Source organism: Trichechus manatus, unplaced genomic scaffold, assembly GCF_000243295.1.
Source record: "Trichechus manatus latirostris isolate Lorelei unplaced genomic scaffold, TriManLat1.0 scaffold00068, whole genome shotgun sequence".
Taxonomy (NCBI): Eukaryota; Metazoa; Chordata; class Mammalia; order Sirenia; family Trichechidae; genus Trichechus; species Trichechus manatus.
In genome coordinates this window covers 140693-160422 of record NW_004444004.1, presented here as the reverse complement: position 1 = coordinate 160422, position 19730 = coordinate 140693, and the positions used below count along the sequence as shown (strand labels likewise).

At 39.4% G+C, this 19730-nt stretch overlaps 1 protein-coding gene across 4 annotated transcripts in view; it reads right to left on the bottom strand.

The window, feature by feature from the left end:
• Positions 1-17062, bottom strand: part of TBC1D8B (TBC1 domain family member 8B) — a 98506-nt gene extending 81444 nt beyond the window's left edge. For 2 of the 4 annotated variants that reach the window (XM_004379741.3, XM_023734441.1), the window contains exons 1-2: positions 16771-17062; positions 366-476 (exon numbers count right to left, since the gene is read on the bottom strand). In XM_004379741.3, coding sequence (XP_004379798.1) covers positions 366-476; positions 16771-16900 — 241 coding nt within the window. In that variant the 5' untranslated portion in view covers positions 16901-17062. Of the gene's footprint in view, positions 1-365; positions 477-8785; positions 8796-10653; positions 14608-16770 lie in introns of those variants that run through there. The other 2 variants (XM_023734440.1, XM_023734439.1) reach the window with 2 other exon arrangements.
• Positions 17063-19730: the final 2668 nt, after the last annotated feature.

The following is a 19730-nucleotide window of genomic DNA, read 5'->3' as shown; positions in this document are numbered from 1 at the left end:
TAAACAATTAGATGTCTTGCTATTCTCAGAAAGCAGAGTTGTACATTTAACTTGTTTCTAAATATCAAAACAACTAGGGAAACAGTTGTTTGAAAATTTTAAAATTCCCTACTGCCTACTACTACTTATTGCTGTCGAGTTGATTCCAACTCATAGCGACCCTACAGGAGAGAGTAGAACTTCCCCATAGGGTTTCCAAGGAGCAGCTGGTGAATTTGAACTGCCAAACTTTGGATAAGCAGCTGAGCTCTTAACCACTATGGCACCAGGGCTCCTAAGTTTAATTAAATTAAATACATTCAGATTTTCCATTTCTTAATATCCTTATGTAATGTTGATTTACATGTTTTAAAAATCATACTTACCACATGCAATTGACCAGTAAACTTGAGAATCTGGTGTCTGGTGTAGGATGCGAAATGGAGCTACTTTAGCAGTAGAGTCTAAGACTGAATCAAGAGTCCCAACCAGAAGCCCTGTTGTGATAAACAGACTGGTGAATAAGGATTTTACAAGAGACAAATAAAATCAATAGCACTTTATGTGAGAACTAATAAATTTATTTTAAATTACTTTTTTAGCCCAAAGAATCCTTACAGAGATTTTTCCTAAAGAAAAAAATGTATTCTGAATGAAGTATGCCTATGTGAATAGTGCTTGAGAAAATTATCTTTCAGTAAGTCAGGTTTAATTGTCCAAATCTCACAATATATTTTGCAGCACTTATATACCTGTTTCATAAGATTGTCTGTATAGCAAATAAAAATGTGGACTCTGGTACCCAGAATATTAGTAGCTTGGCATGTGTGAGATAGGATGTTATTACAAGCATCTTATCGTTGTTGTTAGCTGCCACTGAGTTGGCCCCCAACTAATGGTGACCCCATGCCCAATGGAAGGAAACACTGCCTGGTCCTGCATCATCCCTATGATTGGTTTTGGACTGCACTATTGCAATTCATTGGCTATTTTTCAGAAGTAGATCACCAGGCCTTTCTTCCTAGTCTGGCTTAGATTAGAAGCTCTGCTGAAAGCTGTTCAGCATCACAGCAGCATGAGGAGGGGTGAGAATTCTACCACTGAACCACCACTGTCCCCATAAATAGATTAAATTCATCTATTAAAAGACAAAGAATTGGTTTGGGTCAAAAATGAATTACAAGCATAGAGGGGGGTAAATTAGAAGAGTGGAGATGGAATAAAGAGATACATAGAAACGTGACTTAGTTGAAAGGTAAGTATGGGAGAAGAGATGTAGAAATAGACGAAAAGTAAGAGTCACAAACGCGGCATAATATCAGCTAGCAATCTGACAGAGGGTTTTGAGGGTGGGGGTAAAGTATGAAGAAAGAATATCTTGGCAATGGCAGTGTGTGCAAATTATAGAAAGAAGCTATGTGATATGAAAAAAACTTAGGGTATGAGGATTTTGTTTAAGAAATAGAAATGATATAACCCAGCTGCATAGTCAGGGTTCTCTCTAGCCAACCCGGCTCACAGCACCAACTGTGCAAACCAGTCCAGGGAGGCTGAGCTCATACACTTCTGATGCTAAATGTGGTGAGTAATAAATCCTACTCTCCAGGCCAACTGTGTCCTGTAGAAATCTCAGCTTCCTTTCCCTGATCAGTCTAGACTCCAGCTGCTCCACACATCCCTTTCTCATCCTGAATCACCCAGGGCTAGGTCAGCAGGTACTAGCCCCTTTTCTGTTTCTTAGGTTCCATAATCCACTGGAATGATTCACAAACTCCAGGGGAAGGGTTATCTTTAATCTAGCAGAAACAAAGGATACAAACACAGAGGCAAGGTCTGGGAGGGATCTTGGCTCAGAGCTTCCATATGCCCAAGGAACACTCTCACCTCCCAGGAAGCTGCACCGAGCCTCTGTTTATCAAGGCCTTTATTGGCCTCTCCACGGGTCATGATAGATTACATCACACCTCCTGAGGCTAAGTCAGCATCAGCCCCCAATTACTGGCCTCAGGTATGTTAGGCTCTCAGTAACCAGGACCAAAGGCCAAACTGTTTACTACAAGGGAGTTCCACACCTAGTGCCAGTCAACTATTCTGAAAGCAGAGGTCCTGGAGAAAAGAGAATGGGAATGAGGAGGAAGGACAAAGGAGATGATTATACTTCAAATAATGAGGGCATTACTGGAAGGTTTAGAGATAAAAGGAAAAATAATTCCATCATGTTCAGTGGTTAAGCGTTATGGCTGCTAACCAAAAGGTCGGCAGTTCAAATCCACCAGGAGCTCCTTGGAAACCCTATGGGGCAGTTCTACTCTGTCCTTTAGGGTCGCTCTGAGTCGGAATCGACTCGACAGCAAGGGGTTTGGTTTTGGTTTTCAGCGTGAAGTAGTAACTGAGAAACTGGAGATTTGGCTAAGAGGTCAAGAATAAAGAAAGAAAAATGGGAGCTAAACATATGCAGATAGTGTCTTTAGAGTGGTATGATTGAAATTACTCAGAAAACCAAGAAAACAAGGAGAACGTTCTCAGTTTGAAGGCAGGAGAATGAAAATATTCAAAAGAAAGTTAAAAGAGTGATAGCAAAAGACAATAAAAAAGGTAACCATCTTCACATTGAAAAAAGGAATCAAGTGAACATGTGCATGGGCACATATGTATAATAACATGACAATATTGTCAAAATAAAGGAATTATAACTTCAAATAAAACAACTTATTAAACACGGGACAGTTTAGTTGTTAGATTTATGACAGTCTTTGCCTTCCAAGAATTTAAATTCTAAAACAGTGCTTCAAACCGAAGCATTTTCAAATCTGCGAGCAAAACCATTTATTTCACCTTTAAACCCAAAACCTGTTGCCCCACAGGGTTTCCCAGGCTGTACTCTTTATGGATTACAGCTCAACATAAAGAAAACAAAAATCTTCACAACTAGACCAATAAGTAACATCATGACAAATGGAGAAAAGACTGAAGTTGTCAACGATTTCATTTTACTTGGATTCACAATTAACACCCCCGGAATCAGCAGTCAAGAAATCAACCGACATATTGCACTGGCCAAATCTGCTGCAAAAGACCTCTTTCAAGTGTTAAAAAGCAAAGATGTCACTTTGAGGACTAAAGTGCGCTTGACCCAATGTATGGTATTTTCGATTGCCTCATATCCATGCAAAAGTTGACAATGAATAAGGAAGTCCAAAGAAGAACTGATGCCTTTGAATTATGGTGTTGGCGAAGAATATTGAACACACCATGGACTGCCAGAAGAACGAACAAATCTGTCTTGGAAGAAGTATGGCCAAATGCTCCTTAGAAGCGAGGATGGTGAGACTTTGTCTTAGGTACTTTGGACATGTTATCAGAAGGGATCAGTCCCTGGAGAAAGACATGCTTGGTAAAGCAGAGCGTCAGCGAAAAAGAGGAAGACCCTCAACGAGACCGACTGACACAGTGGCTGCAACAGGAGGCTCAAACATAGTTTGATTGTGAGGATGGCGCAGGACCGGGCAGTGTTTCATTCTGTTGTACATAGGGTCCTATGAATTGGAACCAACTTCCCAGTACCTAACAGCAACATTTACAGAAGCAGACTGCCACACCTCTCTCCTGCGGAGTGGCTGGTGGGTTCGAACCACTAACCTTTTGGTTAGCAGCTGAGCACTTAACCACTGTGCCACCAGGGCTCCTTCATTTCATCTTTACTACTTTTTAAATAAAACTACCTCAAATCTTATTTTCTTTTTTATATACACTAGGAAAAGTAGTTATTAGGAGAACTGGAGGAAGAACATAGAGGTAAAAGACTGGCTTAGCTGTAAAGTAACAGTGGAAATGTGGATGTGTACAGAGGCCGTGAGGAAAGGAGAGGCCATTAGCTACTATTCTTGAGTGACAAAATATCAATTAGTTGTCTGACATAAGGTTTTGAGGCTGGGGACAAGGTGGCCAAAATCATTGGCAGGAAAGATCATTTTTTGGCAGCAGAAATACGTGTAAGATTATAGGTGCCTTATACTATGTTGAAAAAAAATTGTTCAGTTTTTTAAAGTGCATGAAAATAGGCAGTTAGTATAAAACTATGCAACAAATAGTTTGGAAGCTAGTGCTAGAATACATTTCCAGCCACTTAGGGAACTCTTCTAGCTCATTAAGCTGTAATCATCATCAAGTCCCTGAAAGTCATTCAAGAATTAATATGTGCCAATATCTGGGTTCTAAAAATACAAGAAAACTAGCAGATGACTTAGGTTGCTATTCTGTATACACAGAGGTTTATCATGTAACAGCCTAAACATCCAAGGTCATGAATCAGCCCACACATAGGAAATTCTACAGCTATCCTAAATTCAAAAGAGAATACTTTCTGTCAGTCGCATAACAGAACAAAAAATTGAATAATATCAAGAAATTAAAATCATCCTTTGAACGACTATCAGTAAAGTACCAATGTTCTAGACACTGGTAAAGGGCTACAGAGTTTTGGTAGCATTCTGTCATACAAGTCACACCCAACTTTTAAAGGAAGTTCAACGCCATAATTTATGTGCAATACTTTGTATTAAATGTTGTTGTTGTTAGGTGCCACTGAGTTGATTTCAACTCACAGCGAACCCACGTAGAAAGCAGAAGTGCCCCATAGGGTTTTTAAGGCTGTAATCTTTATGGGAAGCAGATCGTCAGGTCTTTCTCCTGCAAAGCCACTGGGTGGGTTTGAACTGCCAACCTTTTGGTTAGCAGCCCAGTGCTTAACTGTTGTGCCACCAGGGCTCCTTATTAAATGGCACAGCAAGATAACAAAAAAGCGAGGTTCCACGACAAGAAAATAGACACTTTGCATACCATGATTATTGTTCACTGATCAATTCTTTTTGGCTAGACAGAGGATCATTGAATTTAGAGCAGAAAAACATCCTAAAAGTTCATGTAATCCAACCTCCAAACACATTCATCTCCCTACAGTACCCCTAATAGAAAGCCTAGCTTTTTCTTGAATAACTCCAAAGAGTTTACTTCTCCCAAGACAGCCCATTGCATTGGTAGGAATTTCTATAAATTAGAAAGTTCTTTTAAAATATGGAGGGATTTATATACCCAAATGTTTTTGTCAGGACTGGCTTCATGAACTCGTGACCTATGCACAGGGCCCTGTGCTCAGAAGGGCCCCAGGCTTGGTTTAATGCTCTGGTGTCAGTGTTTTGAAATTCTTAGTAATTTTCAAACAAGGGTCCCTAAATTTTCATTTTGCACTGGGCTCTGCAACTTAGATAGCCAGTCCTGGTTATAGTGGTCATCTCTGGGCAGTGGAATGATGGATGATGATTATTTTCTTCTTTATACCTATACGTAGTTTCTGAAATTTTTACAATGAATATTTTTTCACTTTTATGATAGAAAAACAAAGCTATTTCTTATACACCAAATACAGAAAAAGGAACATCTTTATTAAGATAAATAAAATATTTCTTCCTTCCAACTTTGGGCAATAAAAAACATGTACTCTATTCAACATGACAGATCTTTAAATATTTTAACTATAGCGATTTGTTTCCTCCTACTTTTGTTGTATGCAATTGTCTAGGCCTCTTCTTAATTTCTTCTACTACTCTTTTAACAAACCTGTTTGTCAAAATCCATTTTAAAATGTGGCATTCAAACCTGAATACTAGATATGGGCTAAACAAATGAAGGCTTTTTATACTTTGGGCTCCTGGGTTCCATTAAAGTGGAGCCTTGGTGGCGTAGTGGTTAAGAGCTCAGCTGCTAACCAAAAGGTAGGCAATCGAATCCACCAGCTGCTCTTTGAAATCCTATGGGGCAATTCTACTCTGTCCTATAGGGTGGCTATGAGTCAGAATCAACTCTATAGCAACAAGTTTTTTGGTTTTATTAATGCAGTCTAAAATGATACTAGCCTTTTCAGCCACTACATCATATTATCGTATTATATCTTGTGGTCAATTAACCTACTTTGAACTTTTTCACAAATATAAGTAACAATCTAGGTATTCTCTGTTCTGTACAGCTTATTTTTTAAATCTAAATGCAGTTTACATTTACCCAAGTTAAATTTTACCTCACTGATTTCAAATGAGCATTCTAACTTGTCCAGATCTTTCTGAATTTTTATTTTATCATTCATGATAGTAATTTGCAACCCAAAGTGCAAATTTGTTGGAAACTACTCAAGATCAGCTCCCAGAGATTTTGATTTCATTGGCCTGAGAATCCTATTTTTTCTTTTAACTTTGTATTACAAAATTTTTAAAACATATTTTAAAAACTGAACACTATATTGGAACATCCATGTGTCCATCACTTAGCTTTAATAACTACGAACATTTTGTTAATTTTCTTTCATTTATCCTTCCCTGGAATATTTGAAAATAAATTCCAGACATTATATCATTTTATCCATAATACTCCAGGGCCATCGAGTTTGTTTAAAAAGGTCTGCAGTTGAATCTAACGTGCAGCCAATATTGAGAACCACTGACCTATTGTATTAAGTGTACCCTGCAATTTTCAGACATCTGCAAATCTGATAAACATTTCTTTTTTTTAGGTCAGTGGTAATGATGAACAAGTAGGAGCAGGGCTGAGTTTTAGAGGAGAGACCATTAAAAGAGCCACGGCTTGAAGATGGTATTCATTGTCAATGTGCTAGTTTACTACACAAATAAACGTGTACTTTAGTTTGACAAATCGACTCTTTTTGTTTATAAACTAGACCGAGGGCACTATGTAAGGCAACACTGTTCTAGCTGTATAACACTCATTTAAATAAATTTCCTAATTACAAACAAGATTTACTTCCATTCTAAGCAAAATATTTGATTACAAATTTATGCCATAGAAATGATTGTTGGAATGTTACAGAGGAGTCCATCTTTCCATAAGTTGCCATGCTTACAAAGTCAAACAGGTACACCTTTACTGAATTTTTATAATCTCAATTTCATTAAATGTTAATGAACAAACTAATTAGCAAACTGACAACACACTTAGTAGGAAATACATTCAAATAAGAGAAAGTAGTTTGCTCAATAAAGGTTGTGGATTTTCCTGATTCTATTACTTTTGCTATCAGAATCAAGTCTACCAAATGGAGCTATGAATGCTTATTTCAAAATAATGAAATAGTTACAGTTGGCATTTTGAAAGCTGCCAACTTTACACTGAGCTTGGCAAACAGCTAATAAACATAATTATTCTTTTGTCCTGTGTTCTTTCTCTCTGCATTCTTTTAAAAGCATTTACTTGAAAACTGGATATATGTAAGCACTTATTTCCGTCCCTAACTGAAATCTTTGTTCATTAAAGGATTTGGAATTTTTCTAGGGAAGGAACTGATGCCGCAAATGGCAGATTACAATGTCATTTGGGAAATAAGAATAGATGAATTATCAACCAAACTCAGTTACATTTCTGAAGATTAAAACATAGATAATATGAGGATTGTTACCATCTTTATTTACAACCACTTCTTACACTTCAAAACTTATGTACCAATGTACAAAAAAGTAAAAACAATAATAACAAAAAACTTGAATTCCTAGGTGCAAAGCAAAAAGCAAGTATGATAGCAAATGAACAAACTCGTATATAATATAGTACTATTAAGACATTATTTAGAAAAACTAAACCTGGGCATTATTTTGGTTAGTTTAAAACAAGAGGACAACTGATATAATAATAAAAACAAAAAACTTGTGATTATCACTTGTTTTAAAGCTTCACTTCTTTATATTAGAATAAGGGAGGAAAAGCAGAACGATCTAGAATTGAGTTGAAACAGCAGTGGAGACAAAAAATAACGAAGGTTTAATTCTCATCTTCCTTTAATGCTCTATCTCAGGTTTTCGGTTTTCTTCTTACATAGATGGGGATATTGCTCTTCAATAACCTTTTTATAATTGCTAAGGGCACTATATCTTTAGTCTCATATTTTCAAATCCAAATAAATGAATCTGGAATACTTGCTGCATCCCCAACAACTGCCATCTTTTGCTTTTGCGCTATCACATCATTCCTCCCACCTGGAACGTTCTCCTCAGTTCTCTCTACCAAACCACATCCAGATTGTTGTTAGTGCTCCTAGATGGCTGATTTAATTAAAAAACAATCCAAGCTGGTTTTTGACAAGATGCTCCACAGATGCCACACTGGAATTCTGCCACCAGCACACCACTGATTATTATTAATCACTACTTTGAGGAAATCTTTGTATCACTGAACAGGACACTTGATAAATATACTTCACACCAGAGCTGGCCTTGGGAAATTGCTTTGAGAGTTTCTAATACCCCCTCATTCATGGGGATTTATAAGCCAACAAAACCAGCTGGTATCATTAGTGGCTATCTCAGTAATTATATATTTGTTTGCTTATTTATATTTATTGTCTATCTGTCCCACCAGATTATAAACTCTGTGAGAGTAGGAATTATTTGTTTTATCTACCTGTATACTCAACACCAAGGACAATGGCCAGCTGCCACCCCATTTCTCTGCTTCCCTTCACAGCAAAATTTCTAGAAATAATTATCTATATTCACTCTGCTCCCAAATATCTACTTGGCTCATATACTCTAGTCCTTCTGGTCTCTGCTCATGTTGTTATTGTTGCTGTTAGGTGCTATCAAGTCAGTTCCCACTCATAGCGACCCTATGTACAACAGAACGAAACACTGTGCAGTCCTGTGCCATCCTCACAATCATTGCTATGTTTGAGCCCATTGTTGCAGCCACTGTGTCAATCCATTTCATTGAGGGTCTTCCTCTTTTTTGCTGAAACCCTCTACCTTACCAAGCATGATGTCCTTCTCCAGGGACTGGTCCAAAGTATGTGAGATGATAACATGTCCAAAGTGTGTGAGATGAAGTCTCGCCATCCTCACTTCCAAGGAGCACTCTGGCTGTACTTCTTCCAAGACAGACATGTTCATTCTGCTGGTAGTCCATGGTATATTCAATATTTTTCACAAACATCATAATTCAAAGGCATCAGTTCTTCTTTGTTCTTCCTTATTCACCTCAAAGAGGCTTTCCCAGACCAATTTATCTAAAATGTAAACCTCTTGTCCTCTCTATCACTATATCTTGCTTTATTTTTCTTCATATCATTGTTACCACAGCCATATTATATTTTTATTTGCCTCCCTCAACTAGAATGTTAGCCCCATGAAAGTTAGAATTTTGTTTTGTTTATTGCTGTTATCTCCAGTACCTAAAACAGTGCTTGGTTTTTAGAAGCCACTCAGTAAATAGTTGTTGAATGTAGGTATTATATACCATCCCATTTAGGATTTACTCTTACCTTTTGTGGTTATATAGCAGCAGCAAAAGATGGAAAACTGGCCAAGCTTTCTAACATAGCCCAAAACCCATTGCCATCGAGTCGATTCCAACTCATAGTGACCTTATAGGACAGAGCAGAACTGCCCCATAGGGTTTCCAAGGTGGATTCGAACTGCCGACCTTTTTTGGTTAGCAGCCGTAGCTCTTAACCACTGTGCCACCAGGGCTCCTTCTAACATAAAGGCAATATAAAATCCATGCCATAGCTGTATAGCAATGTGGCTGCACAATAAGGATCAGCATGAATCCAATTTCCAAAATGTGGAGATGGATCCAGTCTTCATATTTCCACTTCTCCATCCTCTTCGCCAGCTGCTCCCACAGCACTCTCTCTCTCTGACCTAGCCGCCAGGAGCTAGGTCAGGGCTCACAAGTTAAAAGGAGACCGTCCTTCAGTCCTTCAGACTGCCAAATAGGCAGACACCAGCCACAAGTCTGGGGAGCCCACAAAACACTCCAACTTTCTGACCTGCTGGCCACAAATTTGCAGCTGGTTTCCCACTACCCTTTTAGGATACCAGCTGCAAGCTTAAGAGTCCACACAACACCCTTATTTTCTGACCTGCTGGCTCTACTATCCCTTGGGTCCAATAATTCACTGAAATGACTCACAGAATTCATGGAACGTATACCATACTCAGGAGCCCTGGTGGCACAGAGGTTAAAGTACTCAGCTGCCAGCTGAAAGGTCTGCAGTTCGAACCCACCAGCCACTCCATGGGAGAAAGATGTGGCAGTCAGCTTCCGTAAAGATTTACAGCCTTGGAAACCCTATGGGGCAGTTCTACTCTGTCCCATAGGGTCACTGTGAGTCAGAATTGACTCAGCAGCAGTGGGTTTGGTTTTTGTTGTTGTTTTTATACCATACTTATGACTACAGACACATAATAGCAAAAAAGGATACAAATTGAGAGACACATAGGGTGAGGTCTGGGAGGCTTCCCAACGTGAAGCTTCCACGTCCCAAGGGAAGCAGTGCCCTCCCAAAAGCAGATGTTCTTGTCAACCAGGAAACCCTCTGAGCCTTAGTATTCAGGGCTTTTATTGGCCAGTCCTGCATATAGGCTAAATCATACCTCCTGAGGCTAGTTGATATAGGTCTCCCAGGTGAGTTTTTTCTGGTCTGGCCAGGCCCCATTTGCCAGCACAAATTTTCAGGTGTGGCCTGGAAGTCCCAGATCAACACACCCCAATTACTCCAAGAGTTATTTCTTCAGTGCCAAGGACAAAGGTCACCTTACTTAGAGTAAAACTAGGTCTTTACCCCACAGTGACAAACACAGTGCCTTTATTTTTTAGTATTACCTTTTAGTTTACCTTACATCCATGGTCCTTCCACAATTCTCCACAAGCAGTATGGGCTTTCACCACCTGCAGAGTTACTTCTTCTTCAAGTATTATGTTTTGAGAAAAACTACTAAGGCAATGAAAGTTATATGTGCTTTTCAATACCACCCAGCAAGACAAGTGATGCTTATATCTGTAGAGGAACTGTTTAAGAACTTCTAGGTTTTGGGCAACTGTAGATCAAAAAGAAATGCCATCATCATAAATTATTCTAATTCTTGTACATTATTCTGATTATGAATCATAAATGAATAATCACTATCATACTAAAATTCTTGAATAATTAATTATCAGTGTTTTCCTTTTGCAATGAAATCATTGTAGATTGGACATACTCAATGTTACTACTCCAAATAAATTTTTAGATACAACATGGGAAAAGTAATTACTATGGAAAAATCATGTAAGTGCATAGCCGTCTTTGGTCTTCAGTCACACAAAATTCATTTAACATCTTAATCCTCCATCAATAGATAAATGAACGTCAAATGTTTGTATAGTCGCTCATGGGTTTCAAAACTCATTTGATCCATGTAATAATTATGTGAGGTGGGAAAGACAAGTTTTATCCCCATTGTGTGAATGAGGAAACTAAGACTTTATAAAATAATTACAACTGAATAGAGACATAAAAAAATTAAAGAATCAAGGAAGAGAAAGGAAGCAGTGTTAACGGAGTAAGTGGGATCACTAGATTCGGCAGTGTATCCACATATTTGTATGTGTGTTAATCTTGTTTTTTTTTTTCCCCCATTAGATTGAAATCTACTTGATAGCAATTTTTAATTTTCTACTTACATTATAATTGTCCAATATCTTAACAAAAAAAGCCCTTTCCACATAATCCACATCATTATGACTTTAACTCTTGGGGATCGAGGATTCATGGCCCTAAATTGAATTGGAGTATGGTAATGGTTCCAGCCTACGCTTAAGAAAGGAAAGGCCTCAGAAGCAAGCAGGGGATGGGAAAGGAAAGAGAACAGCGTAACAACAGTTCTCTTAAAAAAGTCTCAAGGCTCATAGATATACAGTCAGTAATCCTTTCCACTACTACCAAGAAAAAGTAGTGACACTCCCCATGCTTTATTTCACAAAACCTTCTGTTGTTTTTAGTTGCTGTGGAGTATAATCCGACTCATGGCAACCCCATGTACGCAGAGTAGAACTGCTCCATAGGATTTTCAAGGCTGTGACCTTTCGGAATCAGATCGCCAGGCCTATCTTCTGAGGCACCTCTGAGTGGGTTAGAACTGCTAACTTTATGGTTAGTAGTTGAGAGCTTAACCACTTGGACTGCCCAGACTCCTTCAAGACTGTAATTTGCTCATTCAGGGAGATCTTCAAAGGTGTTTTTTTTACTTGATTTTATGGGAATCAAAATATTCCGGGGGTTGGGGGCACATAGTGTGATATGCCTCCCCTAGGGGTTGCCCTAGGAGATTTTCTTTTTAATAAGCCCAAATAATAATTTATTAATTCATTGGAGAGTATACCTTTCCTTACCTAAAATAAATCATGGCCACCATTTAGGCACTGCTGGCGCAGTGGTTAAGAGCTACAGCTGCTAACCAAAAGATCAGCAGTTCGAATCCACCAGCCACTCCTTGGAAACTCTATGGGGCAGTTGCACTCTGTCCTGTAGGGTCGCTGTAACTTGGAATCGACTCTTCGGCAGTGGGTTTGGTTTGGGTTTTCCCAGTAATGAGGTACCTGAGAGGTCAAAACTTTTATCAGATGGTTCCTTCATGAGCATGGAATGCAGGGATGTTTTGCTAAGAAATAATGTGAACATTTTTAGAGTTCGTCTCCTTGGGTAGGAGGAGGGGTAAAGGGGAGAAAAGCTTTATATTTTCAAGGGGATGTCATTAAGAAGTTTTTTAAAAGGCTACTTTACTGCTTAATATGTATGTTTAATTATGACATCATTTATACAGTGATTTGTTAAGCTTATATAAATATCATAAAACATTATGAAATGAAAAACTTATTTCAAACATCGTGTTCTAGTTTTTACAGATGATTTAATTTCAAAGTGATGTCAAGATGAAAGGAGGAAAGAGAATGTCTAAAAATCCTCCATTTTAATAAATTTTATTCCTTAGTTTTGTTTTATACCACCTAAATAAGATCCCCTGAAGTAGAGTATCAATCCAATGCCCAAGAAACTGCTTACACTATTCAGATACGGAAAATTCAAGAGTAAAATATTGTCAACAAACTACTTAAATTAAGGCTCTCTGATTGGCAGATCTTCCTAAATCCCATACACTAGAATACTTAATACAATGCAGCTCCATAATTCCATCGATGTAGTAGATCCCATCTGCCAAGCAGAACAAATTGTTGATTTTTGCATACTAAGCCAAATATGCATAAATTATTTTTAATTATATAAAACCAAGTGCTAAATTTAGGTGCCACAGAAAAGTCATTATCCTTATCAGCCAGGAGGAACAAGGGATAATGTAAGTATAATTGCAAGAATGTAGAAGGGTGAATTACTTATCTAAATGAAGGAAAATCACTTTTTCTGTAAAATAACCTTGTGTATAACAAAAATGCCCACAAAACAGTCCACTTTGCTGTGAGCCAGAATAATTAAGTAAGATAAAATTAGGCAAATGGTTAAGTAATCTACCAGGTAGCCAGCAGAAATATTTCAAAAATTTAGAAAAGAGCATCATAATTGTAACTTCCAAACCAGTCTACTGCTTTAACCATCCTAGACTTCTATGTTGTATTAATTCCATTATAAGAAAAAAAATTGTAGCCAACTAACTTCACCAAGTGCACACGTAAACTCATTACATTGCTGGTAGTTATTGCCAATTATCACAGGGCAAAGAAATGAAATCTTAAAGAAAGTACAGTTATTAACATTTCTAGATGGTCATTATCTTTTCTTCATTACAAAAAATGTATAAGCTAATCTTCTAAAGGGAAAGCACAAAATATTGGATTTTAGCAAACAAAATGAACAAAGGCAAGCTTATGTTGGCACACATTCAAGCTGCTGGGAGAACTAATCCAAATGTGGATTTGTAGTAAAGCATAGCAAAGCTCTTGGCTTCACAATTTTAAGTAAGAATATAGTAATTGAACAACCATGAAAATCGGCACACACTTTTCCTCTGGATCAAAAGAACCAAACAAACTTTAAAAGCATCTTTTTCCTTGATTCTGATCCCTTTTCTTTAACTTGCATGGAATATAGAGGCAGGTCTCACGTGGTATATTTCAAAAAACATCTTGACAATACCACAAGGAAAACAATCATGCAGAAATATAAATTGACCAGGAAGTACAAAAATGGGGCTATGCCTAGTGACAACATACATGCGTGGTAGAATTTCCTCTTATTCTAGGGATATGGAGAACAGTAAATGGGGGTAGGTGGAACAGACATAAGAAGCTGATGCAATTGGCCCAAGCTTTAAGAAAGTCTGTTAAATGAAAATTCAAACATAGAAAGCAAGGAGTGATTATTTAAAGGAAACTTGCAACAAGTCAAAAATCATTTTATACTACATTACAGTAATTTGATTCACAAGATTTTGATTTATCTATTATTTTTCAGGAACACAGCTGCACAAAGTGAAATACACTTCTTTGTTAATTGTGGGTAGGAGCACTGTAAAAAATTCTGGTCGAGTAAAATGATGGAGAACCAAAATATATTAGAAGACTATTTCTGAGGCTGTAACACAGGGCTATATGATCTATTTCAAATATATTCTGATGTATTCGCAATAGACTCAGGTAGATAGTTTACATCACTGGGCAATTATGAAAATCAATTCTCAGATTTTAATCTGGAAAATATTTGCATCTATTAAATGGAAAGATTCCTTTACAAAATAATACTTCTAATGTTTAAAAGGAGCCCTGGTGGCGCAGTGGTTAAGCACTGGGTTGCTAACCAAAAAGGTCACCAGTTTGAATCCACTAGCCGCTCCCTGGAACCCTATGAGGCAGTTCTACTCTGTCCTATAAGGTCGCTATGTGCCCGAATCGACTGGACGGCAACTTTTTTTTTTTTATGTTTAAAAATCAGAAAATGACAACATGTCAAGTCTAATGAGGGAATTTTTGTTGCCATATTTTCAAGAAGGTCATTTTAGAAACTGGATAGATGAACAGTTTTGCAAGACGAAAAAAAAAAAATGTGTCCTGTAGAACCTCCGGATTCTCTCCACCCTGGAGATGGCTTAAAAAAAGGAAATCACAGCACATGTTTATCACCATCTTAACATACCTTGATTTGGCACCTATTATATCTCATTTTGGAGCCCTGGTGGCACAGTGGTTTAAGCAATCGGCCACTAACCAAAAGGTCGGCAGTTCAAATCCACCAGCTGCTCCTTGGAAACCCTATGGGGCAGTTCTACTCTGTCCTATAGGGTTGCTATGGGTCAGAATTGACTCGACGGCAACGAGTTTTGTTTGGTTCATATTTCATTTTATCCTCACAACTCTCAGGTAGGCACCATTTTACAGAAGCAGAAAAGCAGTGTCACCTCCTCTATGATGCTTTACCCAACCCTCCAGTCATTTGGTTTTAATCACAACTTGCCTGCTTTACTAGTGGGTCTTCCTCCGCCCCCCATCCAACCTCAACCACCTCCCGTTTGTCCAGATTAGGAGTACTTCAAAAGCAAGGAAGGGAATCTTAATTGTACCCTAGCATTCCATGTGGCACATAGTAGGTGCTTAAGGTTGAATAAATGAAAAAAAAAAATGTAGAATGTCATCCACCAGGTAAGAGATGCACGTAGGACTACAATACAGGTTTTCCAACTCACCTCTCTTCCCAGTACTTCACACTGCCTAAATTAAGCCTGCTTTACCATTTCAAGGCCAGGAAATCAAAGTAGAAATTGTCATGAAAAAGAGCTCTTGTCACTCTAACGTCCAAAAGTTTGAATGCCCCTCCCAACATGAATGGTCTCAAAATAACTTTCTCAAGAGGCTTTAAACACTTGGCCAAGGAACAATTCTTGTTTTCTTTTTTCTTTTTTAAAATATAAATATTGAGGGCAGGTTGGGATATGCGGAAAGAGTGAAACTTCCGTTTGTTTGATTGGTTTTGCTTAGAATTAGGGTTTTCAAAGAAGGGATAGCTTCAAAGACTCAGTAAAAACCCTATGCCGTGGAGTTGATTCCGACTCATAGAGACTCTATAGGACAGAATATAACTGCCCCACCGGGTTTCCAAGGAGCGGATGGTGGATTCCACTGCCAGCTCTTAACCACTGCCAACAGGGCTCCAAACACTCAGTAGAGAAATTAATTCTGACGTTGTAATAGCCTTCTCGAGGGAAGTCTGGTGGTGCAGCAGTTAAAGCGAACGACTGCTAACCGGCAGTTCGAAACCACCAGCCCCGTCGGCTTCGGTAGAGATTTACAGCCTCGGAAACCCCATGGGGTCACTATAAATTGACCTCGACTGGAGGGCAGTGGGTTTTTTGTTTTGTTTTGTTTTAACAGCCTTCTAAGAGGAGATCCTAAGGACTAAAAACTTGGAAACAAAGTAAAAGATGCTGAATTGGAAGAAGTCAGCAATTCTGAGCATGTATTCTCGACCCCCTACCCCCACCCCACACACACCCAATCTCTCCTTTGAAGCCCGAGTCTCTGATCAGATTGGGGCTCCTCCCTTTTCTCCTCATACCCCCTCCCCCCAAACACACAGACCCTTACACTTTCCAAGGTGGTGGTTACGGGTATGGTTTTTTTTTTTTTAAGTCCACAGCTACGAACTGGCCCCTGTCACCAGCCTTAAAGAGACGCATCTGGGTCTAACACTCGTCATCAGTCCCCTTCCCCCATGGGAAGCGAGAGGGCAGGTCCCCAATTCTTTCTTTGCCCCAGAAAGAACCCTCCTCCCTCTACCCGTCCCACCCAAAGAGCAACTGCTGTCCAGTGAGGCGTTCTTAGCACTCGGTGGTGGCGGGAGAAGAACCCCAGTCTCTCCGCCCAGGGTTTAGGGTTGGGCGGCGGGTAGCAAGGAGAACTGTTTTCCTCACCACCCTTCAAGTAACGGCGAACACTGCCCTGAGGCAGATGCGGGTGGCCACAGCTTACCTGTGAGCCCCCCTCCGCCTTCCTCTCCGTAGCCCCGACGCCGCTGCAGCACGAAGTAGTCGTTGGATCTTTCCATCAGCCACAGCTTCAGCGCATTTTTCAGGAGCACTTCCTCAGGCTTCAGCCACATCGTGAAGAACTTTGTGCCGCCCAGAAGCAGCGACCTAAATGTCCTCCTCACCTCCCCCTCCACCCGTGTCTTCCCCTCTACTTCACCTCCCACCAAACCTTCCCCGGGCGGCAGCGGCTCAGGTTCAGGTTCTCTACACTTCCCCCAACCCTCCCTGCTCTCCCACGTAGGCAGAGAAATTGCCAATTCCCTCCCACAGCGCTAAAGCCAGACGAGGAAATAGTCCCACTTCTTCACCTCTTGGGACTTGTAGTTTCCTACCCGCTTTTTCTTGACTTACGCGGTTGGAGCAAGAGACTACACTTCCCAGAATGCACTGGAGTGAGGACCGGTTGGGGGTGCTTTCAAAACGGGTCCCGCCACTAGTTAAGTGATTTTGCCTATCCAAAGTTTAAAGCGGTTTATTGTTCAGATAAGTGTGAGCCCTAGGTATAAAGGTGTTACTTCTCATCGTTTTACAGCTGAGGGCATTAAATTGTAGGATACAAAGTTCCCGGAATTTTGGCTTAACGGCCTATTCTGGGAAGCAGCGGTAGCAGCAATTGACATCTAATGAGCGTTTACTACGTACTAAGGCGATTTCACGTACACCATCTCACGTAGTCCTCAAAGATGTCCTGCGAAGTAAGTAGTATTCCCAACTTTGCGCATTAGTAAACGAAACCGTAGACAAGTGAGGTGACTTACTCAACATCACACAATTAAGTGAGTCTGATTCGATTCCTTGTCTAATTTCCAAAATTCTTGCCTAGATTAAGCTCTTTCTGCCCGTACAGGAAGAATATAAAATCTCTAGAAGGTAGTTTCCTTCATGCCGTGCGTCTCTCCCTTCCCCAACTGCCGCCCCAATCTGTCTATTCAAGTACTGTAATAAGCCACAGAAAATCTCTTGTTCAGCTTTCGTTTTCTGGGCCTAAAGAATTTATGAGCAGTTTTTTCTTTCTTTCTTTCCGGAGACTTTTTAAGGAAAAAAAAAGACCCCTTACAGGGCAGACTTCACGTTTTAGAATCCTGTCAATGGCACGCAGCTGCTTAAAACACTAGGATGCATGAGGTTAGTGATGCGCATTATATCCATATGAGGAATTGTTTGAGGGACATTTTATTTATTGCCTTAACTTAACCCACTGGAATTCAAGAGTGCACCGAAAGCGAAAACAGGTTTATGGGAAGGAAAGAGTTGGAAGGCAATGTATGTATAACCAAGGAGCGCTTGGCATGCTGCTTTGAGAATGAGGCCTCCGGGATGTGCCCTCTCAGAGGAAGACATGTGCTACACGCAGGGGTTTTTTTCTTGCTGCTGAGCAAAGAGGCAATTTGGAATTCTCATCTACTAAAAGGCAGTTAGTAGTCCCAAGGAAGCTTTCTGGAGAAGAGGATGGGAAGAGGCAGTCCTCCCAGAGCCCAGACTGAAGTGTATCCCTGAGAAAAGAGGTCTCAATTTGGATGCACACTAAGGTAAATAATGTATTTCCATCTTCCTGGTGAAAGATCAGTAAATGTCGCAAAGGAAAGAGATGTGAGGTGTCTTTCTCTTTTTTACCTCTCCTTCCCCTTTTTCTTTCCTTCCTCATCAAACCACATTCTTTTCCAATACTCTTAAAAGTTAGAATTGTGGCAACAGCTGTCCGGAACTGGATGGTTCCTCCCTCTGACTCTTTCCTCTGCAACTCCATCCAGATTTACTCTGTTACACGATCAGCCCCCCCTTTTTGCTCATAGGAGGACATTTAGAGAACTCCTGCTTTACTAACAAGCATCTCATTGGTTATGTAAAGAAAACATTTTTCAAATTAAGTTACTTCTCTGATGTAAAATTTTAGCTTGATCATAAACTATTTCGAACCTTTGCAAACAAAAGTAGTTTTCTGAAAGTGCCTTAAAAAACAGAGCATGCCACTCTATTCAACATTCAGTTGTGTATGTTAATATAAATTGCTTAGAGAAAGAAGACTGGGATTACAGACTGCCTTGGATAACAGCAATTATCATGTCCTGTACTGGTAGTGTATATATATATATATAATATCATTTAATCTTCATTAACAAGCTTATACGTTTTTACATCCTTACTTTACAGATGAAGAAAATGAGGCTCAAAGAAGTAACTTGCCTAAGATCACACAACTAAATAAATGGCAGAGCTGGGTTTTACACCTAGATTTGCCTGACTACAAACCATGACTCTATATTGCTTATGTATATGGTACATGGACACCTCAAATACAACACATCCAAAGCCAAACTTATTTCTCCAATATCCCCCCTTGAAGTTGTTTCTCCTACTAGGTTCTCTTAGTTCATAGCACCATTATTCCCCCCAGGATGCTCAAGCTAAGAATCTTGGAATAATTTAAGACTTCTTTCACTTACCACCCCTGTTAGCCCACCCCACGAGACACACACACACACCCCTACACCTCTACTTCTTTTTCTAAAATCCATCTGATCCTCCTGTTACGGCTTTAGATTAGCCTCACATCACTTTCCTGCTATACTATTATAAAAGCTTCCTAACTCACCTGTCTGCTTCCATTCTTGTTTTCTGGTTTATGGAAGCCACATATTTAAGGACACAATGTTATACCGTGTAGATATGAATAATACCTCATTTATCTGGAGGTCAGTCTTCCTGCTGACTCAGCCTTCTAAATCATAGCCTCAAACACTTATGTGAAGTCATAGGGAAACTTTCTAAATAGCAGTTCTAAACCCTCTGCTATGGAAAAGCTGTGAGGCTGTCATTCAGGATTTTGCTGGCTTCTTATTTGGCGTGAACTTCTTCACTAGCTTCGTTTATGCGTTTGTACAGGCTCCAGCAGATTTAGCA